General features: G+C 41.0%; 1 protein-coding gene across 1 annotated transcript in view; it reads left to right on the top strand.

The window, feature by feature from the left end:
* The window catches only part of LOC137256487 (BMP and activin membrane-bound inhibitor homolog), a 42959-nt gene extending 16774 nt beyond the window's left edge, over window positions 1-26185 (top strand). The window contains exons 2-3 of the mRNA XM_067794324.1: window positions 21249-21500; window positions 22718-26185. Of these exons, the coding sequence (XP_067650425.1) occupies window positions 21249-21500; window positions 22718-23100 (635 nt within the window). The 3' untranslated portion in view covers window positions 23101-26185. The remainder of the gene's footprint in view (window positions 1-21248; window positions 21501-22717) is intronic.
* Window positions 26186-26463: the final 278 nt, after the last annotated feature.

Genomic DNA, 26463 nt, shown 5'->3' with positions numbered 1-26463 from the left:
TATTTACAGACCGTCGCCATATAGCTGGAATATTGCTAAGTGCGACGTAAAACTAAACTCGCTCGCTCGCTTGCCCGGGTGCCTTTTCAGCTTGGAGATTATTTCTTTCACGATTCTGATGTATTTAGACGTCTGTTTGTATGGCAATATTTAGGACTGTGTTATTGTCTGATAATTGTAAGTTGACTATAGCCTTTGTCACTTCATCTCCAACGCAATATAACGCTCATTCGACTCTTCCTAACAACCCCCATCTCCGGCCCTTACGGTCAACCCCCGCCGCACAACTCGCCGCATGATCCCATCGCTCTACCTATACCATATCTTACCACATCCTTTCTCTGCTCCTAGGCTCCCCTCCTACACCACCCCCACCCACCCCTCACTCCAAGGATCCGCAGACACTTAATAACAAGCACTAACAGTTAGTACCGCTTTCAGCCTTCTAATATCGCTTGATAATTTCGTCTACATCAATAATGCTAAGGCGTTTTATCGCCCGTTTGTACGTCGACCGCTGGGGACCGACACGGTGAGAGCGGGCCAGATAAACATATGGGTTCCTTAATGGAGGGGAAAGGAAAGTTTACATTGCCAAAAAGCTTAACTGATAAGACTTCAGGCTCCGTTTCCAAACCGCCGGCCGAGGCAATGACAGTAGCGGTTAGCTGTAAACGCTTTGCTCTTGTCGGGAAACATTTACACACCGTTTTCACGTGCTTCTCTGCGGTACTGACGCCATGAACGGAATAGGAATGATAAAAGAACGGAACGGGAATGATAAAATGAACTCATTGTGAGAACATGACAGGAACAGTTTTATGGTACAGAAATATCTGAATATTTCGTTACTATATCAAACGGAATTATCAACTGGAACTTTGGAATGGCTAAATTGCGAAACATTTCTCGTAGTTCCTCGGATGAAGACAATGTAATGAACGAGCTAAGCCGTGATAAGTTTAGATGCTATCTTCCTGAAAGCAGCCGACAAAAAAATACAACTTCCCCACAGGCAACCTCCCTCTTCGACTGCCGTGTCAAGTCCGCTTGGTGCTGATAATTGTGATTAACAGTTTTAGGGGAAGTAGTTTTTCTCTCAGCCCCGCCGTTTCCATGGTAACGATCTCTAGGATGATGTATTGCTGAACAAATGTAAGAAAGATTTTTTTCTGCTCAGAATGGTGTCCTATGGTTAGAAGGTTGGTAAATGTTTGTGTGAGAGCGAGGCAGGTTCCCCTGTCGCATGGGGAGAAGTAGCGAGAGTTAAGGGTCAGAGGTGAAGAGATAGAGGTCAGTAAGGAAAGGTAACAGTCACTGTTTGATCAACACACGTGTACGATATAGTATTGAATAAACACGACTCACTAAAACGTCTTTGTAGTAGTGTACACATAATCGTGGCTCTCTTTTTCCTGCAATGCAAGAGAAAACTGCGACAGTCAATGAATTTGAGTGGGGAAAAATACAGTTACACTGACAAGAAATGTAGTCAACCTTTCAAAAATTAAACTTAATGTGGATCCAGCATTGATTTCATAGATACACTTCCCTGCTTCTCAGAAACTAATATCAAACACTTGACCGCTTTTTACAAAAAGGCCAATTTTCGCCATAATGTTATTCCGTGTTTAATTCCAAGTGGCTTGTCAAAACTTAGACGTTAATTTGGATAGTGTCTCGGATCAAATTCACAATTAACATCATAATACACGCGCATGGCAATTTCCTCCATGAGTCAGAAAGAACACTGTTGTCTAAAGAAAAGTGATCTTTTTTGTTGTTTTTTAGTCAAAAGAGAGGGTTGTTCATATCCGGGGTTGATTGACAGGTAGAACTAGAGTTGCCAATTTCAGCCCCCCAACTAACGGGGTTCGCCACCAGCTATCTAATTTGTTTCGGTGATCGGACGTGTTTTGTCGACCCTCTTTTTCAATTTTAGCTTGCGTATGCTAATTCAACAATCAATTTCCATAATATCCTAATTTGATAATAGTTATGCGAAATAACAGGTTCTTCTATGGAATGGGATGTCGGTGGATATGGGCGTCAAGGCACAAGACATGGATGCGCCATTGCATTTAATGTGGAATTTTAATGGGAATCTGTTAACCAAATTTATGTTTTTCGTTGATGCCTTAGCATTGACAGTCACTTTGGATGAACTTTGCATGGGTGTCTTAAATTGAATGAGCGATTATAGTGCTTGTTTTAGTTCAAATGTGTAAGGATAATTCATTTAAAATATTCATACCCGCTTCAAACAAACAGACCACGAGTGTAACGTTCTTAATACCACATAGTGTCCTTTACACTGTATACCAGGACTGGAAGGATTATATCTACGTCCCTTAACCCCCACCCCCACCCCCACGCCCTCGCCCATCCTAACTCACATACAGCCATCTATTTCGGCTAAAATCTGTTTCCAAGGTAACCGTCATTGTCTGTCACAAACTTTTCAAAAGTTAAAGATTCTAAACTGTGACGTGTGTAAGGAAAGCAATTTTTGTAATTAATGTCACAGACAAGATGATTTAAACACAGACAGCGTTGTAGGCTAGTGTTTTGTGAAGCTTTAGCCATGGTTGCGTTTTGGCGGTCGATATTTTACTACTTTGTGAGAGTTCGTTTTTAAGCATTTGGTTAAAAACGTTCAAATTACATAATTATTGTTGACCGACTGAGGTCTAGGTCCGTCTGTGTTTTCTTTTTACACAATGGCGCATAATAGTTTTGCAGACAAATCTCACGTCTATAAATTGGTTTGTTAGGTGACATGTTTGCAATAAAATTCTGTTGTTGTCGACCGAACGCATCAGAGTTCCTTTCGACGACGTCTGGGGGCATGGTTCTTTAAAGCTGTCATTCTGTCAAAAACAAACAAAACCTTTTGTCGGGACCGACCCGCTCTGCCCGCACTTTTCATGTCACCCGTTTTCTAGATGACGTTTAAGAATGTAGCGGGAAGTTATAATTGCGCCTTGCCCCAGCCCGACTGCGAAAAGGCCTCGTAATTTTTAAGGTGATATTTCATCCTCCTTTGAGGGGGATCGCGCTGTCAGTGAATGATTCCCGGTATAGAAAAGGTCCGCGGACATTCTATTGTTGTGGAATAAAGTCTCCCCATGTCGCGGTGCTGGTAGGCGCAGTTTGGATTGTCTGTTCTCGGGAGATGGTAGAGTAAGCGATACGGCCAAGGCTATGGCGGTTGTATGTAGAAGAGAGACGAAAGCTTAAAAAACAGCCAATAATTTACTTTTAATAGATGGTTGTCTTTTAATTGACTAATGATCGAGGGAAGTAGGCGTTAAACTTATCGTCGAGTGACAAGGGATTCGGCGCCGAGTAACCCAAGACCGACGTCCAGATCGAATAGAAATGTAGCCACCACTTTGACTGGTTCTGCGCGTTATACTTATACCCTTTGTGGTCACGAACCAGTTTTACAAGTATATTCCCAACAACTTGTTTACTTGGTAACCCACAAAATGATGGGAAAAGTAATGACTACAGTGACATCTTTGCCCTGAAATCATAATATTAAATCAACAAAAGCATTTGTTAAATTATCTTTATAATGTATAACAACGGGTTTATAAACTTTTTAAATTTTCAGAGACTGGGACTTTAGAAAATATCATACATACCCAAAAGCTGCATGCACAGTCACGTGTTGTCTACATTTAACTTACACTTTTGAAAAAAACCGTCAATCGGAAAAGCGTTATTTGTTACCGATGTTTCAGTAGGGAGCCAAGACGATGTCCTGCTATTGGTGTGAACATTTATTATGGACTGAATTTCTCTATGATGCTATAACCACGACAGTCAGGGCTGACGTCGCGCAAAGAATGATTTTTCTCCCCCGAGTGTGTATAAATCCTTGTTGCCCTCACATCTTTGTTCCGTATTTCAACTAATGCAGCACACGGTGCCCGGTCGCCAGGAAAACGCTTGTTCAAATACGTTCCTTCACACATTAATAGGAAAATTACTTTTGAAATGTCTATCCGCCCGCGTGTAATCTTTTCTGAAGAATGCACTTGTCAGAAATTATGCGCAGACGGCCACTGCGTCGATTTAATGTGTTATGTGATTAGCATGTCGTCAGCAGAACCCTTGTAATCGCAAGAGGGATCCCCATGGTATGGGATTTCGTTTCACGCCTTGATGGCAAGTTCCCCCTGGACCAGATTGAACCCGACTGCTAATTGACCTTGGCAAAGGTGATAGACAGGGAATTCTCCTCCAGGCACCGTGGAATCTCGCAGAATCTCTTGGCGCTCATGGGAGACCGAGGTTTAGCGTTCCATTTATTATTCATATAAGAAATTTCATAATTTGCATGATGGATCCGTCAGTAGGTTATGGTTGGAGGACATTATCTCAAACGTAATATTTAGAAGGTATATGCTATGTTATTCTTGACCTTGGCCAATTGGGAAATGTGAAAAAAGATATACAACTTGTCCTTACTATTGCACATAAGCGTAGTATAGAGGTACGTTCTGCAGATGAAGGTTGAGTAACCTAACTGGGATTATCTCCCCTTTCTGCCTCTTTGGAAATTGAATAACCTCCATTATTAGAAAAAACAGAAACGTATAGATTTTGTTAGTTTTTTTTTATCGAATTCCAAATTCCACCCCAAACCCACCCCTCTTCATGAAAATAATATCAACATACGATGGAGTGCTCCCTGTTTTGTGTTTTGTTTTGGTTTTTTTATGGAATGTTGTTATTAAGGTTGTAGTTTAACGAACCTTTGGTTTTATCACACCCAGAGTTCACTCCCCTGAATCGCTCTCTCAACATTCAGACAGAGAGACTGAGAAATATGGTGCAGCATGCCAGCTACTAGTCTTAATACGATAACGGACAATAACACAACATGCCCCCGAACCCTGTATTCCTCACCGACACGAAAAAGTGTGATAAAAACGACCAAGTCGTAAAATTAGTTCCCAAATGCATTTGTGTGAGGTAATTCTGTGAACACGTCTTGCAAGGCCAACGGATTAGGACGGGATCCAAGCTCTGGAAGTCTAGCACCATGGGGCATTGCTATCCCTGTTGTTGAGAGCCCATCACATTCCGGATCCGAGACAACCATTAAGGCTGGGCCACGGATTAGTTGAACACCGTAAAGCAATATTGCCGAGCAGACCCTTGTCTCCTTTGTCATTTGTGTGTCTAGGATGCGTTATTTGGTTCTGTCAGAGCCGCTAAAATTCCGCCTTCCAGGAAATGCGTGACCTCTTCACAGCTTTTGTGGAGATCTGTTTTTGGTGCCGAAACATGGTCTTTGTGAGAATGTTTCTTGGTGCCAATATCTGTTCTTTGTAAATGGCCTTAGATTACAGGCAGACTTTAGTCTTAATTTCTGGTTCAACTGAGCGTCCCGTTTCCTTGGGTTAGTTGTCAGGGAGGCAGTATTGAAGGAAACGGATTTTAAGAGTGTGTGTGTAGTTTGTGTGTTTGTGTGTGTGCCTCTGTGTGTGTGTGTGTGTGGGGAGGGGGGGGGGGGGAAGAGGGGGTGTATTTGTGAGTGTGCCAGTGTTTAGATTAATTGGGGATGGAGGTTCGGGTGGGTGCTGTGTGCACATGTACATGTATATGCTTTGGGGGTATACTGTGTATTTGTGGGAGTACCTGTGTGTGGATTATTGGTGGTGTAGGTGAGTGCACTTGTATATGCATTGTGTCATTTTTTGTGTGTGTATTTGTGGGTGTGTCTATGTGTACATTATTTGTGGGTGTGGTGTATGTCTGTTCAGATATGCTTGAGTATGTTCACAGGCTGTGTAGTATCTATGTTGTGTGTTCTTCGTGTTTATAAGATACTTACTTGTACACCGTGTCTTGATTTGTGTATCTATATAATAAATAAACATATTGTCATCAATTCCCAAATATTCACTTTTACAGCATACTGAATGTCGTGCACGGGACATGGGCTGTGAACTGTTACGACTAGAAACTACTACAACACGTTAATCCCTCTCATCATCACGTGACTGCCTACCTCACTCAGTGGCACGTGATCAAAACAGTCAGATTCAATATTTCAATATGACTCACCTTGGCACAACCAAAGATTCAAAAGTATATTTCGCATGTTAATTTTTTCACAAGAGGATAAACAAGGAAACGGCATGATTGCGAGACGGTAATTACAGTTTTTGATAACAATTTCCGTTCCATTTTGGCATTTTCAAACGTTTTTAATTACAAAGTGTATCTAACACTTGCCCGATTGTGTCCAATACTTACCACCGGCAACTGTTGTGCGTTTCAATCTTAATCACTTTGGAGCCAGGCAATGTTATCTCCCGACGTGAGATAAGTGCTTTGAGTAGTAAAGAGCGTCTTGGGAACGATGGTATCTTCTGGTGGTGCCTGATTTTCAGAGAGATACCATCCTTTCGTGTCTGATAATCTCACGGCGAGTGCGTCATTGGTTCACCGTTTGAAACATTACCGCAGTTTCTTTCATTTGATCTCATTTAAATCTATTCTCAATTATGGGTTGTAAATATAGCTTTAAGAAATGGGAAAGGGAACCTCGTGCACCTCCGTGTGAAATACAGACCAGTTTACAGAGGTTGTCTGTAGGAGCGTTGTGGGAATTTGCGGGAGAAAGCCGTGGAGCGAACAATGACGTATTCTTCATGTTTGGAGTGTAGGTCTCGGAACTGGAGAAGGGGGAGTACATGAAGTGCATGGTCTGGGGGTGGGGGAATCGAAGTGGGCTTGGTGTATGTATATGAAGGTTGTGATGAGGTGAGGTGGATGTCGATAGTTACGTGAGTGGCAGCAAGGGTGGGTTTGCATATAGTACCAAGAAAGGGTCTATTCACCTATATGTCTAGTTTGTCGTACAGACCCTGAAGTATATATATCCAAGAGAGCCCAAGCAAGTCTAGAAAATGTGGCAAATCTAGATTTTCATAGCTTCTGAAAATGAAGAAAGTCTCAGGACTCCATTTCATTATATTATTTTTTTCCCTATGAACGTTTTTCAGTAAAATATGTTCATTTCAGAGACTAGCTGTTAGTCTACTATATGTCTTTCTAACACTGATTCTAAGCGAGACACGCTCCTGTGGAAAGTCCTCCACACGTTCAGGTGGATGTTTTCGTCAACGCAGTTCAAAGTTTAGTCTGTGATTCTTCTGATGATCCCAGGAGAGAAATTCGAGAAAAAATAATCTCAAAATGTTTCCAGACTTTTGACAGTTTGGCTCATTCCAGCTTGACAAAGCTACAAGAATCTGCTCGAAATACGAGCTGGTACCCATAAAGTGTGTCAATATTGGGCCTATAGACGCCATCCATATTCTCCACTGGCTCCCAATGCTCGTGCTAACCCCGACGTAGTCTCGCTGCCCCGTCAGTATCAACGCACCACGTTCACACCGTGCGGACACGATAGTGTGAGCCGTCTCCCCTTGTGCTAACGTATTCGGTTCCCTCTAGGCAAGCAAGCTCACAGAACATGCCCCAGTGTAAATATATTTCTTGCTTCCTGAAAATGTGTATGGCAACTATCGGAACAATGTAGAGCACGTGTGTTGGTGTAATAGCTTCCTAAGGATACAGCGTTCGCTCATCATCAGGCCATGAGATGGTGTTGGGTGTGTGTATTCAGATGGCGGTAATCACGGCCTGAATAGCGCAGGCGTCACGGCCCCACATGAAAATGTTGTACGGTAGTGCGCACGTTTTGCCGGCGACGTTCAGTTTGGGCGCTCCCAGTAGGTGTTACTCGTCACAACGTTTGTAGGGAACGCCATGACAACCCTTCACCCCTCAAACGGAAATGTCCCCTTTACGTGTATTGTGTTTTCAAATGATGTCGCTAGGGCCCACAGATCTGTTGTTTTGGGAGGCAGTTGGGTAGCCAAGTGGTTAAAGTGTTCGCCCGTAACGCCGAAGGCTCGGGTTCGATTCCCCACATGGGTACAATGTGTGAAGTTCCATTTCTAGTGTCCCCTTTCTGGTTAAAACTCAATTCACTCACTCACGTGGTTTTGACCTGGCGGGTTTGCCCGCCTGCTCGTGGCTATCGCGGCTCGTTCTGGTTCGTCCTATGCGGGCTCGACTTCTATTTCGTGAAAGTTCCTGACCAGATGATAGAATGCTCCAAAAGTCAGTATTTTAGAATCAGCAAGTAAATTGCATATTAATTGCACGTGTTACACATCAACAGTTACAAATCACAACTGGCCAGTTTCCACCTTTGAATAACGGTCTCACACTCTTATAATAGAATCTTGTTACTTACAGAAAGATACAGATCCGAACATTATCACAATATTTTTTGTAAAAAATAAGGAAAGAATAAAAAAATAAGATGAACTCAACAGACATGATGAAAAGCGTGTGGGGGTTTTGTTTTCAAGGGGAAGTAACCGCTGTAGCACACATCCGGAAATAAGAGGGGCATTTTGTCATATTGTGTGGTCTAACCATAAATGAGGTTGTGCAACATTTATTTGACTTCCACGGCTGTCGAACCACAACACTGCTAAACTGCGACAGGGTATCAGATCATGGTAAGGCGCTGTACCTCTCCGATCGTTCAGAAACGAACATGTCAAATCCTGGTCAGCTTCGATCATCATGGCCGCTTCTACTGCCGGGGATACCACAGACAGTTCTCGTGTTTCCTCTTTGAGTGAGGTGCATTGACACCCAAGCATTTTCTCCTGTATGTTGAGCGTGGATTTCCCGATGAGTGAACCCCGCCCCACTGACTGATCCCTTCCCCAAGCTTCTCTCCGCCTTGACGTCTTGGAATGGCTCCTAAGCTTTTCGCTGACCCAGATAATAGTTTCCTAAGAACTATTTAAACGAGTTTGTTTTCAACTGTTTTGTTTGTCAGGCTCTACTTCTGGTAGCTTTGAAAAGTCGATTATCAATCAGTGTTTCCAAAATCTAATTTTCTTTGAGTAGTAATTTGGTTTCATATGCCTCGCGGAAGATAGATTTTGTGTGATCTAACTGCGATTGTGAAATGGCATGCACAAGGTTTGAATTACTTTGTATAGTAGGCCATTCATACAAGTTTCGCGAGTACATAGTGTTAGCTCTGATGTCTAAAGATTCATTGAAGTAATGGTCAACATTATTTTATCTTTAATGCCCAATGATAACCACTTCGTCACATAACCGAGGGTTATTATACCTGGTGTTTACCAAATCCATGTTTTTGAATTATATAAAGAGGCTCTTTATTGAAGTCCTATGGACGCTATTTAGTTTGTTTACCAGTCAGATACGGACTGATCATGAGTGATGTCATTACTGACTCGCGCGTTCATCAACGAACAGGGTTATGAAATCACTTGGCGCGAGTTTCATGATCTGTATTTCTTTCAAATGATTAGGTGTATATGCTTTACTGAGATCTGAGCATGCATAACTATCCAGAGATCTGACGATACTCAACTATTCAGAGATCTGAGCATACTCAGGTGATCTAAGTATACTTTACTATTCAGAAGGGTGAGCATTCCCCAGCTCTGTAGAGATCTGAATATACCTAATCCTGCAGAAGTTGAAGGATACTCAACTGTCCTGTGAACTGGGCTTACTCAGCCCTGTAAAGATAAGAGTCTACTGCACTAGAGATCTAGAGATGTGAATATACTAAACTAACTGGAAATCATGGTATACTTAACTATCTAGAGATCCGAGTATACTTAACTAACTAGAGGTCTGAGAATACTTAACTATCTAGAAATCTGAATATACTTAACTAACTGGAAGTCATAGTATGCTTAACTATCTATAGATCTGAGTACAGTTAACGAACTAGAGGTCTGAGAATACTTAACTATCTAGACATCTGAATATACTTAACTAACTGGAGGTCTGAGAATACTTAACTATCTAGAGATCTGAATATACTTAACTAACTAGAGGTCTGAGAATACTTAACTATCTAGAGATCTGAATATACTTAACTAACTGGAGGTCTGAGAATACTTAACTATCTAGAGATCTGAGAATACTTAACTATCTAGAGATCTGAATATACTTAACTAACTAGAGGTCTGAGAATACTTAACTATCTAGGGATCTGAGTATACTTAACTATCTGGAGATTTTGATATACTTCATTGTCTAGAGTCCTGAGTATACTTACCTATCTGGAGATCTGAGTATACTTAACAATCTAGAGGTCTGAATATACTCAACTCACCGGAGATCTGAGTGTGCTTAACTAACTGGAGAAATGAATGTACTTAACTCTCTGGGGATTTGAATGTAGTTAACTATCTAGAGGTTTGAATATACCCTTCCAACTTGAGACCTGAGTATACTTAACTGACTTGAGAATTCTCAAGTATCCAGATATCTAAGATAACCCAACTTCTCAAAGATATGAGTATGTTCAACAATCAAACAGATGGTTATGATTCCATCTTGCACGGACCAACCCCTTTTAAATTTCAGTCGCGTGCACACCCAACCCCCTGTTGCCGCGCCATCCCATTAAAAACATTAAATAAAATTCTGGAAACTGTATATGAGCCAGACTGTATTATGGGTTGATTAACCATCAGTCACAATGGGTTTATACATACACTCTTTGTCCAGCGAGACTCCCTACATGAACCGGAAGGATGTCGTATCCATACGCAGTTTATCGGTCATGTTATGACCGATTTATGCGCGTAAATAGTTCCATGTACTGACTCAACGAGACTTTTACTGTCTTTGTTTTAGAATTCCAACCATAGCCGATGCATCTAATATTTATACGGGAAATCTATTTTGTGTAATGTAATTGTTACACGCGGCATGTGAGGACTAGATTTAAACGAAAAAAACTGCATCTCTGACTAAATTTGCATAAAATTTCCACAGAATGGGCCATGGGTCATTTCAAGCATATACCCCGCTGTTCCACTTGTTTTGAATCAAATCCACGTGACACACAGATGCTGAGCTTCAGGAAAATTACATGCAAGGGTCTATTCAATAAAAGACGATGTTATTAGAATACTATTACAGATAAAGTGTAGATTTGCATTTCACGATTTGCATTGTAACAGGGAGACAATGTTGCTTTAGAATAGTGCCTCATTGCTTTTTCATAGTTTCTGTTTATTACATGTATATTTGATGTTGACATATTTAATATTCATCTGAAAAGCAATGACATATTTTCTCGGAGTATAAAACAGTTTTGCGGCGGAACTATTTCCAAACAGCTGGAACTACTTTCAGCTTATCCAGACCAAGAAAGATTACTGAACAAAAACAGTTCTTTTAAGAAACTTAATCGTATCTCTGAATGATGGAACATGAATTTGTAGTTTCAACTTCCAAGATGAACTGACTTAAAGGTTACAAAGGAACAAATCTCCACTCAGTCGCTCTCTGACTCCCTCCCTCCCTCCCTCACTCACTCTCCACCAGCACTCTCACTCACATTTGATTGATAAATTCTAGGGACACGTGCAATGGTATAGTTTGGAAGGAAAGCATGCGTTATCATGTCTACAAATCTCGAAGCACATAATTTCGCATATATTTTGGCAAAGTGTGGTGAAACTGTTTCCAAAATGTGTTCGCATGAAAATCCGTTCATTTTTATGGATGATTTTATGCAAGAAATGTTAATTATTTGCTGATAAGCACTATCCCTAGCGTTCAGCCATCTTTATCACAAAGTGTATTTGCAGTTTCTGTGCTAACCAATGGTAACACTGGGTCTTAGAGTAATTATTTGTGGCCGTGTGTCATCAGCTATCTACAATAAAAATCTTAATGAGTGTCTAATTTTAACACGAACCAAGCTTTTTCCACGTTCTAAAGCTTTTAAAATTCCCCAATTGCGCACAAGTGATATTATCACAAAGACAAATACCAGTTCGCTAACGACATATTGTCACCCCTCTGTCAGAGAGTGATGTATTGAAGCAGACAGTTGCTTTATCAGAATCTTGATAACTCTGAGAGGCTTGAGACTGTATTCCTGATAACTGTTTGAATATGCTGAAGCCGGGATCGGAACTTATTATGACAGACACGGGGAGTTTCAAGATCTCCGATAAAATCCCATGCGAGGTTTATGATCTGCGTTGAGATTTGTTATCAGGAAAATATGATCTTGGAGTTGGACTGGAATGAGAGGGTTTTTTCTATTCTCCCCCTCCGTTCGCCTTCCTCCCCCACCCTCACCCCTCCCCTTCTCAGCTCTTCAATCGGCTTCTGTTTGGTACGCGACCAACATCCCAATATTTTATAACGTTGCCCATCAGTTTATTGCCGTTGCGCTAAGAAAAAAATCTCTGTAGCTTTTAGGGTACGGCGGTTTTAATGATTATGATACGGTGGAGCGAAGAGGAATTTCTGAGCAAATTGTTTAGTTACGGAGCAGGCTTATTTTGTGCGGGTTTTTCGCAAGAAAATTGGCCTTATTGGCTACAAGAAATGTCAAAGGGAGTAGTATTCTCCCTTGTCTGGGGAGCTGTGTTATTGCCAGTATTACTAAATGTGAATGTTTAGCTCATCTGAGAATTGAACCCAGGTCTTCGGTGATTAGTTGGTGCGGCGCTAAACAACAACCAATCACATGAATATCGCATCATCTTCATCGACACAACCTGTGTTCGTCAGGAAATTCACGGAGAGTGAGTTTAGTTTTACGCCGGTTTTGGCAATATCCCATCGGGAAACACCTGAAATAGACTTTATTTATTGTGCACTTGGGGGATATCGAACCTGAGTCTTGGAGTTGGAACGAGAGTTGTTTTTTTTTTATTCTCCCCCTCCATTCTCCTTCCGCCCCCAACCCTCACCCCTCCCCTTCTCAGCCCTTCAGTCGGCTTCTGTTTGGTACGCGACTATATCATATACACATGATATAAACCTGTCCTCCTAACATGCTGGAATATTGGTTGATGCGGCGCTAAACAACAACCAATCACATGAATATCGCATCATCTTCATCGACACTACCTCTGTTTGTAAGGAAATTCGGCGTACAGAGCGAACGTTGTGACTAGCCCATGCCCACAGATCTTCACGCCGAGAATTTGAATTTGAATAAAAGTTTAATGAGACTTTTAATCGCGTTTTACGACATTAAAAATTTAATGTTGACACATCGTTTACTCTATGCCCACCCATAACGTCCTGTGTATCATACATAATGTAGTGGAAAGCAGAAAATATTTTTGCAAGGCATCATTTCATCGGTCTCATTCAGAAATGTTAAGCTTTTGAATAACTACATAAGAAAACATGTGCCGTGTTATAGCACTTGTAAGAAACCAGTGCAAATAAACAGAAATGGGTTCGTGGCGAAAAGCGGCAACTATTGTGGGATGGAATTTTTACGACAGCTGCCGTATTCCGTCAAGGTTGACGTCAGTTGTCGTGCAATGAAGGTAGGCCGTAGAGAAGCAAGTGCTTCTCACAGCTACATCCGGGACTTATTAGCGAGCTGCTTGAAGTAAGCGACGACAAACGACCCCGGTGTTGATGCGAAGAGATAGACAAATAGACCTGGAATCTTGTTGTGGTGTTTTGAATAGTAGGACACGCTGTAAACCTTCAGCAAACGTTATACTCAGGATAAATAGAGTGATATGTTTCTGACATGCAAGACTATTTTTGTTTTTTTACTCAGTCTGAGAACAATAATATGGCATGTTTACATACAATGATTACAATCCTATCAGATTAGGAATCTAACCACGTTTCATCTACGTAGGTGGCATAAGCCTGCTAAAAGTATCACAGACATATAACCGGATTTCCCGTGAATTTTATCCCCATACCTTTTCCTTTCGCACCGGGGGGTTTATTTACCTGTTTACACTGATTCTGCAATCGAAATAGCCGTGGATACGCCCGTGTTCATATCAACGAAGTTATGTGTATATTCCATGAAAGTCTGGAGTAGGGACATTTTCTCACGTTTTTAAGTATCCGGGGTTCTGTTTGGTTCAACACCGGTGGTGTGCATTTCAAATAGGTTCAGAGGAGGCAGGTATCGCTACACTTGATACACATGTCAATCATTGAGATAAACATAGACAAACATGCAGTGGAAACGCATAAACACTACCAGAGGATTGCCCGAGCAGTTTCAGCCTAGCGCTTGTCTGTAATGGACTCAAGGGTCACGGTTTGGCTCCGAAAACGGTAAAATGCCGCGGTTTTTTCTTACGTTAATGCTGTCATCTTGCAAACGCTAACATTTATGTGTGCACGTTGATATTTTCTAGAATATCAGTTTTCAATTTAAGAGGCGTTTCTCTTCTATGGGAAGCATGGAAACGTGTTTCCGATTTCCTCATCAGCCAGGTTATACACACACGAAATATGTATATATTGTTCTTTATAGATGTTATTAATAGTGTTTGGAGTTAGAATACCGGTGACCTGTGTTGTTTTATTCCGCTTAATCATACCTTTTGAACAGCATGCAGTTGTCCAAACAAATTCACTGTCGGAGAATATGTCCGTTCGGGTAACCTAACTAATATTGTTATTAAATTTCGATTTATTAAAAAGTGTCAGATTGGGATCTAAAATTGCAGGTTTATCGTGAAAGAGATTAAAATTGCTTCGAAAGGATAGATTTCAAACACCAGTTTTAAGGCACGTCATTTGTTCACACACTTTAGAAGATTACCGGGCAACACGCTGGCGCATAACGAGGGCATGCGTTGCACGTGATCGCTGTGATCAATTCCTTTTTGTGTTCAAGTGTGCCTGTCTTCACACTGTTTATATGAGCCAAACATTAGGTCTGATACTGGACGGATGTTTAAACTGGTTTGTAATTGACTGCTAAGCATTTGTTCTCTGTTGTAGTTCGACGATTTTATCTGAAAACACAACGGTAGGGTACACGTCTACTATATATATGCTGTTCAGTTATACATATTTATTCTGGATGACCACCCATGAAGATCCGGGTTAGAATTGATCTTCAGTAACTCATTATTGTCGTAAAAGACGACAAACGGGATCATGTGGTCAGACTCGCTTACTGAGCTGACACATGTCATCTTATCCCAATTGTGTAAATCGATGCTCATGCTGTTGATCCCTAAACTCACCCACTGTTCTGAATGACCCAATGTTTGAAACTGTGGCTGAGTGAGTGAGTGAGTTGGTTTTGATGTCGCTGTACGGCAGCTTAATGGAACGAGATTCGAGGCACTGGTGAGTGAGTGAGTTTAGGTTTAAGCCGCACTCAGCAATATTCCCACTATGTGGCGTCGGTCTATAAATAACCGAGTCTGGACCTGAGAACGTAGTGATCTACATCACGAGCATCAATCTGCGCAAGTGAGATCCGACGACATGTGTTAATCAAGTCAGCGACCCTGACCATCCGATCCCGTTAGTTACCCCTTACGGCAAGCATAGTCGTATTTTGTGGCAAGCATGGTTTGCTGAAGATCTATTCTACCCCGTTTCTTCACGAGTTTCGAGGCATTCGTAGTCATAGCCGCTTGGATCACGGTCTACCATATGCTTACCGAGTTTATATTGAACAACACAGATACAGAGACACTGATCACAACTGTGATTATGTCTATTTGCCTTACGAAGATGCAATGACGTTTTTCTACCGAGTCAGTGAGAATGTCCGCCGCCTGTGACAATATTCAAGCAATATCAGGGCGGTGGACACCAGGAATGGGTTGCACACATTATACCCATGTGCGGAACCGAACCCGCACCTTCGAGGTGACGATCGATCGCTTTAAACACTAAGCTACGCCACCGCCAATGTGGTTTACAGACTGTGACTCGTGGTAGTCCGCCGTAAATATATATGTATGAAACCTGTCAGAATTCCATGTACATTCTCGGGGACCCACCAGCCCATGCTTGCTGTCAGAGGGGACTAACAGGATCGGGTCGTCTGGCTGTCCAAGTGGCTGTTTGCCTCCATTTTTTCCGTTCGGTGCTCATGATATCAATCGCCACATTTAGGGCTGGACTCTGCTGTTTTAAAAGCACCGTCCCATTGCGGGAATATTTCTTAGAGCAGTTTTAAACAACAAACAATAATGCAAAGGAATAAACGTAGACCGTAGAAAACGAACGATCGCCAGACCTGATGTGTCACGAATCATAATATGATTGAATCTGTGAGTCGAACCCAGAACAAGCGGGTACATGGACCTTTCAACCATGCACCAACGTATCACATTTGCTGTCCATATATTTGCAGTTTGCTCTCTGAACAAATTCAAGAAACAGCATCCATGTATTTATCCTGTTCTGCGAAGGGCTTCGTTGTACAAAGAGATCGTATCCTGTATGTTAACATAGACATACAACGTCGTAGTGCCACGGTCGTCACGGAAACGGCGTCGGGGGCACATACAGTGAGACTGTTATAAATGAATCCACAGAGAGCACAAACAAAATTACACCAGGGAAGAACAAGACGTGTTAAAAATATTCAGACGATGTGCATGATAAAGTATCGGTATAAAGAAAGACATATATAGTATTACACCTTTCCGTCTCCGAGAATTATGATCGATGGAAAATACACCCAACAGTGTCATATCAGACGTATGTTATAAATCACAACTTTAAAAACTTGTTATGTTATTAGCGTTAAGAACACAGATTCGCTATAGGCCGAAACAAAACCACCATAATAACTGAGAGCTATTTTGCTTTGAACGCCGTATATATTTCTATAAGGGATTGCCCGGGCAAGACAGGGTAGACACGAAAGCGGCCTCCATAAAAGCCTATTACTGAAAAACGTACTTTGTCTGAGAGAGTGAGATTTACAATGAACAGCAATAAGTATCCGAGACAGCCTGGCCGGTAGAGGGCGCTGCGATGTCTGAAAAGGAACTGATTTTTATGTTCAGGGTCAATTTGAGGAAAGATTAGAACGACCAACGTTCCAAATGTGGCGGGGTCTTGCGCAAATTGGATTGCTTGGAAGAGAACTTGCTATCCTGGTTCAGACTGTGAATTGTGATCTCGTGTTTTGACAGGGCAAAGAGAATGTATGCTAGACATAAGCGGTGTTTGCCTCCTCGAGGTCTGCCTGGGCAGTTTCTTGATCCTCGGAACTCATCTGATGGGTTGATTTGGTAGTGTGTTCAACGTAGCTAAGAAAGTGTGTGTTTGAGAACCATTTGAAGGAGGCTGGCAAATGGTGTAATGATGTCTAATGTCAGGAGAAGTGTATTGAATGATGCTTGTGTTTTTGTCAACCGAGGGATGCTGTGTTTGCTCAGACTGTTTTAATGCTAATCTAGCGTTACAGCTAGAAGATGTTCCGGACAAAGATAACAGGATATTTCTGTATGTTATTGGGTTTTGTGAATGAAACAGAACCATAATATACGTTCCAAAGAATAATCTAATATTGATTTTGAGCATAATTGCACATATACACTGATCGATAGGCTGATCTATACTTACAAACGGAATCTTAAATATTGGTTTTCTTCGCCGTGCTGTCGCGTGATCGGAATCTTGAAATTACGTGATATAGGAATGGTAAATTGGAGGACAAATTTAATCCCACCATCTAAATTGACCCGTCCCGCCGAGCGGAATATATGGTGCAGTTTACCGGTGACTCGGTCTGGAAGTGAAGTTCCTATGTTCGACCAGTCTAGATGGCGCTGTGCTGATGGATTGGCCCTGACAGTGTCTCTTTGCCGTCGGGGTTGCTGGGTTTGAATCCTGCAATGTGAGATGTTAACTTTAAACACGACCCAATCTCCATTATTATCTGATTGTTGGAGCTGGATGGCGAACAAGTTGACTAGGGGTGATGGGAGGGCGTGTAGTTGTGGGGTCGGTGAAGGGATGGGAACGGTGGGATTCTGGTAGAGATTAGGATGGAGATTTTTTCGGAGGATGGGCTGCGGAAGATGCATTATATATGTATTGAATGAGTAGCTGCATGAGTTAATGATCTGTGTAAAAGAAGTTTGTATTTTTATTATTGACGCTCTAAAAGAAATGCGCTTTAAGAATGATACATTTGTACTCGGGATTTAACTTGAATGTATGTTTTGCAAATAAATAGGAATGAGATTCAGGAAGATTTTGGAGAATGAATGAGTGGATGAATGAGTTGTCGCTGGGTAAGGTGAGTGAGTGGATGAATATGTTGTCGCTGGGTAAGGTGAGTGGATGAATGAATTGTCGCTGGATAAGGTGAGTGAGTGAATGAATTGTCGCTGGGTAAGGTGAGTGAGTGAATGAGTTGTCGCTGGGTAAGGTGAGTGAGTGAATGAGTGTGGCTGGGTGATTGAGTGGGTGTGATTATGTGAGTGGATGGGTGTGGATTATGTGAGGGACAGAGAGGTTTAGGAGAATGTGGTTGGTGTACGGCGTTGAGCGCTATGCCAAAAATATTCCCGACAACAATTTCGAAGATTAAACAAACACGGGTCAAGAAAGGCCGAGTCAAGCTATATTGGTAGGATTTCAAAGAATCCTAACATCTAACATTTCAATATGGAGATCAGAGGGATAACTGACAGCATTTATGAGCAAAATCTAGAGTTACCCATACACCAAGTACTCAAAGTCTTTATCTCTTGAACCGGCGTCTAAGTATTCACTGGACAAACAATCGTTCAGCTAAGTGGTCAGCAGGTCGAACGCGTTTTATCGTAGTTTTATCTTAGTTTCATCCATATTTTAGCCGGGAAGACTTCATCCACCTCATCGTTGACCGAGACGGTGTCACGTTTCCAAACATTTATGCTAATTCCTGCAACCCCCCGAAGTGCTGAGTTTACACTGTATTCTCATATACCGGTAATACACTAATATTTATATTGAATATTATGATGCTTGGCGCATACTATCAGTGGGTATATATCGTATTTCAGACGAGTTTGCCATGATTCGTGGCGCCTTATAGAGGAGTTATCCGTCGGAGATAACATTACCTACACAGATGGGTTACCATCGAGTGTTTTGACATTTTGTGTTACATACATGCTTTGAACGATTCATTTGGTATAATTTTGTTTTATAACAAAAACAGATGAAGTGAAGCTAAAAATGTAATCAAATGTTTTGAGATGAAAGATGAGAATACATACCAGCGGCTATCACGTGTATACAGCGCTTATCAAAGTTGATATGCTGATGGTGTAAGTAAACGAACATATCAATTTTACTGCTCGGTTCAATTCCGACGCGCCTATCAGCAACAGGAAGTCAACGTCAAGTGCGTCACTTCCGGGTCAGCAAGGTTGAGTCACAAAGAGGTTCCATGTTAATCGCTCTTCGATTAGTGCTTCGTAGGGGCACTTTGAGATCACGGTGAATACACTGGGGTCAGTACACAAAAGAGATGATTCAAGCGATGTACACGACGTTGTAAACGATAAAGTCATGCAGACCCGGAAACAAATATATCCCAGAAAGCCCACCAACGTCTAAACATTGTCTAGATTTCCACAACTGCAGGCTAAACATAAAGTACGTTTCAGGGTTCCTTTACATCATGTATTATTTTTTTCTCTATGCTGTTTATGTCAAGGATTGTTTTAGTCCAAGTTAAGTGGTATATATTAAAACAGTGTAGATGGTTCAATCGATCAACAGTAGACGGAAACGCGGAAACAGTGGACAAATGAGGACGTGTGTATTGTTTCCTTGTATTTCGAGAATACATTTACAACTGTCAATTAATTTGTCGAACACTTCCACGCATCTGAGTAGGATAATCGCATAAGTGGCATGGCGACCCAGGCCAACCTGAGTAAACATGTCTCCCTTCCTCACTCTCAGTATGATCAGATGAAATGTACTGCTCCAGTCGGGAAGTAGACAAGCTGTTGAACAAGCAGGGTATCATATTTCCACACAGCCTCCTGTTTATTTTTCCTCTGTAATCTTACCGACCGTGAATAAGTAATCGTGTTAAAGCCGCGAGGATAATCCTATTTGTATATAGATTCCCCGAATGAGGTCAAAGGTTGCATTTCCAAGCACAGCAAGCTCGTACGATTTAAATTTGATTTGAAACACGGTGTATTTTCTCAATGAACCCTAAACAAGCAGATAGTTGACGTTTAACGCTCAGCATACCTATCATTCACGGTGTATCGAGCACTAGTTATGACTTATATCCGAGATAGGAAAGGTCACTGTTGTATGTTCCCAATGGTACCGTGTTCTATTGATAATCAATCCGCAGGGCAGTGTTCGAGCATGTTTACCTCGTGGCGAAATCACCGTCATATCTTAAGTGGATGAGCTGTATACCAAGCTCGTCTATTTTCGGTTAAGCTCATCAATTTGATCCTAGACGAACACCCGCCATGTTTCGATTGGTTGTAAACACACTTATCGCTTGTGAAATGTACACGTCATTCCCCGTCCATTTTAGCTTGATATTTTCACATGGTCGAAGTGCTGTCATTTAAAGCTGGGATAATCTTGTTGATTTCTGCAATGTACATGGTTTTATTGATTACGCGATCCGGCAACGTTCTCCGCTGCAATGTAACTTGTCAGTTTGAACACGGGAAATAAAAGTCGTACTTATCCGATCTTCCAATAAAATCACTTCCCAAAGATCAGAGCCAGATTTAGCACTTTGTGCCCATGAGACGGATGTGTGTAGCAGATCGTCTATAATTATTGTATTCATGGTTGGGGCTGTAAAAACAGGGCCCTGGAAAAGTTCCCGCTACCGGTTTGCTCACACCAGGCATCAGATAGTATCGGAGATCACTTACTGCAAATACTTTACTGTTACATTTTCTAAACAACTAGTTCCAACATCCAGCGTTCCAGCTATGTTCAGACGCCTTTTCAGAAAATGCAATGTTTTCTATAATGACTACACATTCACTGTGTAAGAGATAAAAATAAAAAAGACAAATACAACGCCACCCAAAAATATAGCGACTGTTGCACCAAGGGCAGAAAAACGCGTTATGCAAGTGCTAGGCTCGAACACATGAATTTAAAGGACGTATTTGTTGCGTATGTTTCCACGACCAACAGGGGACACCTTGCAGCGTTTGTGTCAGCTAAGGTACTACCTTAGCTACTAGTCCTTGTGTTTAGAGCGGTGGGATTCAGTGCAGGGGTACAACGTATAAAGTCCATTTCAGCATCCCCAACCATGATATCGTTGGGATAAGGGTAAAACCGTACTCACTCACTCGTTGTTGATACGACTCACGTATTCGCTGTTGATTCGATGCTTCATGTTAGTCTAACCGGAGTGTTTCTATTTTCAGCATCGTTTCGATGCCAGTGCAACACAGAAGAATGTCGAATGGAAGGAGAGACGTCTTGCTTCGCGGAACACTTTTGTTACGTCGAATATCTCCATGACGTTCTGACCAGGGGATGCATTGACAGCCCAACCCCGCTTAACTGTGGCAATCGTAAGCCGACAAATCTTCCCAACACCCCATGGCCCGTGATGTACTGCTGCAAAGGTGAAGATTGCAACAGGAACGTCCTTCCAACGTTGCCATCCGATACAGGTAAACCTTCCTTTCTCTTATAGTTAAAAACTGATAGGGGTTCGTATACTGCTTTCCAAAACAAAATATTCCCTCGATCGCAACCGGTCGCGATTATGTGTATACCACTGCGTCTGTTTGGTCAAAATGAGCGCAAACAGTCTTCCCCGAGGCCGCGCTACGTTACGTTCCAGGAGAACTTTGTTTTGGACGGTAGTGCATCTGTATAAAGTACGGTGGATTTCAAGGCAAAATATCGTGTCAGGTGAAAAAAGAATTGCGTTCCCATTCTACGAATAATATTCTATGAGTGAATACACTGAATTTCGTTTACATTTTTTATTGAGAGCGTGAATCTGCTTAAAGCGTACGTAAAATGTAATGGGGGATCATCTGGAACTTGGTCTTCTCACTGTGGACAACATTTTCCTCTGAAATCTCAAAAACGCATTAAATGATGGAAATGATATGTATAAAGTAAGTATGGTTATGCTTTATGCTGAAATACTGAGTGTAGTAATTTGAATTTCATTACATGTTTACTCTACATATTATCTGTAAAACTGAATAAATTACGTCATACAATGGTCCCAGTGGGCGATATTATTGTCCATTAAATGTATTCAATTCGAACACATCCATTCAGATATTCATATCTGTGATATTAAGCTATTATAAATTGTAATTGGTATCCCAAATCATTCGACTTTCTCATTTCGTGAGACGTTATAATATGTGCCTCGTGTGTAAAAGGTATTGACTGATATATTTCAGTGACAAAGATATTCCTTCGTTTTGGTGTCATGGTAACCAATGACGTTTTCCAACATTGTCATGTTGTTTAATTGTGGCGATATCTTCTGGGCGACCATGCGTGATATCTCTGCAGAAGGTTCCTGTGGAAGATAAATGACTTCAAACTTATCAGAACACTGTTAAATGATAAACGAAGAGTTTAAATTCACCAGTACACTGTTCGATGAGATAAATTAACCGATTTTGTACAGATTGCATAACTAAATGTGATGTATCCCATTACATTTATTGAATGCACGAATTAGTGTTAATCACGTAGCGCGCTCAATACAAATGTCTGTTTGATGAGGCTTCGATATTGATTTGTGAATTAACATGACACCTAAAACAACATATCAGTCTCAAATGTATGTCATCATTTTTCTAAGTAATCACAATTACATCTATCTTGACTCTCTGTAGCAAGAGTTATATTTTTGCAGAGGAGAAAGAAGTCATCACGCAGAAAACGGAACCGGAAATAGACGAAGCGCCCTCTAGATGCAGCAACCCGGATTCAGATCCATTATTCCGGACTAACGCTGACGGAGCCAAAATCATCAACCCCATCTACATCGCAGTCCCAGTTGCCGGCGTTTGTGTGCTTCTGGCCCTCATCATATTCGCGATGTACTTGTTAAGGAGGCGGAATGACTACTATGAAGGGTATCATTATCACGAACATGTCCCCGCGCTACACCAGAAACAGTGCGACCCTCGGAAGGCAGCGCCAACTACCTGCAGTAGTTGTGGGAAAGTTAACCGGTGTACGGACAGCGAACGTTCTTCCTCAGGGAGTGAAACAAAATTGTTTTTGCAGGTCTGAAAGAGAGGCGTGTTGTCATCAGTGTGGATCTAATGCTACGAGTAATTTATTGTGAAATATTGAACTGCAGGACAGTCGAGGACGGATGAGTGTGGTCGCGTGTGAATGGACGAGATCTCGCGAGAGTATGAACGAAGCTTACGAATGATTCATGCGTATTTGGAGCGTAGTGAGACGCGGGGTTTTTGTCATTTGTGAAGAAATATACTGGAGAGACAATCAGTGCTCAGGACAAAGTGGATCAAGCCAACATTTGATTTATAATCTTTGCATTTCAGCTTTAAGCTAGAGATTGACGTTTCAAGTAAAGTTTAAAATTCCATTACTTTAACCGAAACCACGAAGCAGACCTTATTGGATCACAAGAAACAAATTCGATCAAATGACTTGAAGAAACTGAAATTAAGTTTAGTGCCACAATTCTGAAAATAGTGAATGAAGTGCCATAATTTTGTATAGTAACAACTAGGTGCTTTGAATGTTTCACTGTGATTCTTTTACGAAAATGCCATACAATCAAAGTAAATGAAATCTTTCACATTTGAAACAAAGGAGGATATGTAGAATATTTCAGCACCGGCGTTCCACGTATTCAAGTGATTTGTGAGTGTGTGTACAAGTTTTGTATCGAACTAATTACTCAATGTACATTACATGGACGTCTCCATTGTGTATATTTCGCCATTTTCTGTCATGAGGGCAATGTGTATTCCCTCCCGAAACTGAAGATTACACTGCCAGAAATCATTCCAATATCGTAAAGATTCCCTTCACATCGTCTCAGATTCTATCTGCTGGATTGTTTTTGTTTTGGTTAAGAGGAGTCAAAATAAAACTTAAGGAAGTGTTTGAAACACCGGAACCGGAAACGCGGTGTGATTCTTACCGGAAGAAAGCTTCACGTTTTGTTTATGTTTATGATTTTGGTTGATTTCCCCACTGATCGATACCATATCAGTTTTCGAAAATATTTGAGAGAGGTGATGTGAAGGAAACCCGAAAACGTTTCGCAACAATTTTAGCTCAAGTATTAGTTTGCCTAAAGGCATGCGTTTGCTCAAACAGAACATTGTTGAAAACCTGACGTTAACGTTCGTGAGCTAATGATTCAACGGTACATTTGTTGAATCAAGCTTTGTCTATTGTTGGCATGGATACTGTCTTTTGAATGTAGTCTTACGGTGCACGAAAGCGTGTATACCTCCTTGCCGAACGTTGTATGCCAATATTTCACCTTTTATAGCATAGTTTTTGTGATTAAAATGGTCATATCAAACATATCATTGACATGTGTAGAAGAAAGTACAGTATCATGTTCCCCATCACACTGACAGTGCTACAACTTTGTAAATAGCTTCACCGATATTGTATATATCATCTGTTTGTCAATTCTCGTTTTGATACGATATGCGAGTTTTTTGAGAACTGGTATAAATGTCACGGCACGTACGCTGGATCATATCTGGAAGAAAAATTATGAGCATGCATACTGGCGTTAGAATGTGTACAGTATTTAAAACGGAACCATTAGGTAATAGTCCCCTACAGTGGAAACACTAATGTATTATGTTCATGACAAATATGCTAAATGATTCCACGATAGGGTTTCCATTATTCATGTTTTGGGACATTTTCAATCGGAAGGTCGTCTTGTCAGCCCAATGTGTCTATTTCTATCTTTACACAAACCTCTCCTTGGCATTTTGTTCTCGGATATAAGAAATATGAAATCAATTTTGTAGGAAATGTCGAAACGATTTGACAAATTGCCCTCGTTAATAATATTTTGTCTCCAAAAGCTTATCCACTGGCGACAGACGAATGATTGTCTGATGTCGTGGAAAGGTTATGGTTATAAAAAAAGACGTGAGCCGTATTGGAAATGTCATATCGTTTAGACAGTCGCATATATTTCATTATATCTATGCAATCGTATGCTGTCTTTATCCACGGTGCCATAGTGAAGGTATTCTGTGATGTTTCGGAAAGGCTTTGTGTTGTAGACCTTTTTTCACACCTGTCGTTTACATATTCGAAAACGAACTGACGTGAAGACCTTCTCGTACTGATCAGACGGTATTCATCAAAATAGTTTAATTTAATTCAATAATTTGAATATGACTTATTTTTGCAAAAAACGACTGAATTTGCCTCATTTCCACTGATATATTTTTAAAGAAACAAGCATCATTAGCAAATCTTCTTATGCGTCAAAATCAACTGCTTGTACTAGACGCGCCGTTTTTTGTTCTTCAGTTCCATCGCGCTTGCTTTATCAACATTTTATATGTTGTATAGATATGGATCGCCAACACCGGAATAACGTCAGATAACGTCAAAACTGATTCCATTTGGCGTGCAAAAACATACAGTGGTGTATTTTAGAAATAATGTCTCGTAATATATATGAGTAGCTTTACTCACTCAACTGTACGAGTACGAGGCGTGGTTCAACCACTCTCTTGCCAACACCTTTCTTTCATAGTCTTAATCGCCTGTTAAGAATTCACTATTTACGAAACATGCGTTATTAATCTTTAGTAATATTAACTTATCACTTTCGGATTTAAAGGATAAATGCAATAGAGATGGTCTTCTGTGCTTCTTATGCTTAGATCTTTACAAGCAGTTAGAAGTTGATGTAATCACGATCACGTTTGTAATGGATAACTACTTTATTATTCTTACACAACACATAAGGACTCCTTCTTTCACTTTTCCCGATATTGAAGGCGCATTTCGTTGCCCTGCGATGTTGTGTATATATAATAAAGTAGGTGTTTTTTGGTATACTACTTTTCATGATTTGTCAGTTCATTTGTTTCTTTTTCGGATGATCTGCAATTTTTTCAGGGCACCTGTGATGTCCGTCATTAAGCCGTGGCGCCCCCTGGTGTACATATTCCATAATGTTGTAAATCTCGCATTTTCTCACGTGTCAACGTGAAATTGACATCCCCTAGTGCTACATGACACACGTGTCAATTTCAGCACTCAATTTCAATGCAATTTGAAGTTGATGCTCACATTTTAAATAATGTTGTATGTATAATGTCATCCTGAAATAAACATAAAATTTGTGTAAGTGTTTTTTTTTGTGGGTTTTGTTGTTGTTGTTGTTGTTGTTGTTGTTGTTGTTTCTGTTTGTTCATGGGATGTGCGGACACAGCGCGCGGCTGAATCATATCACACTGGCTTTCATAGAATACGGTCGACATGATTAGTTCATGGGATGTGTGGACACGACTGAATCGTATGGGATAAGAATCCTGTTCATATTGCGGAACACGAATACAGTGTCTCTTTTCGTGAATAGTATGAAACCATATATCATAATCGAGACAAATTTGGGATTCAAGTCCA

The sequence above is a fragment of the Haliotis asinina genome, chromosome 11 (genome assembly GCF_037392515.1).
Source record: "Haliotis asinina isolate JCU_RB_2024 chromosome 11, JCU_Hal_asi_v2, whole genome shotgun sequence".
NCBI classification, from domain to species: Eukaryota; Metazoa; Mollusca; class Gastropoda; order Lepetellida; family Haliotidae; genus Haliotis; species Haliotis asinina.
The sequence above is the reverse complement of the archived record's forward strand: the minus strand, read 5'-3'. Positions and strand labels throughout refer to the sequence as shown.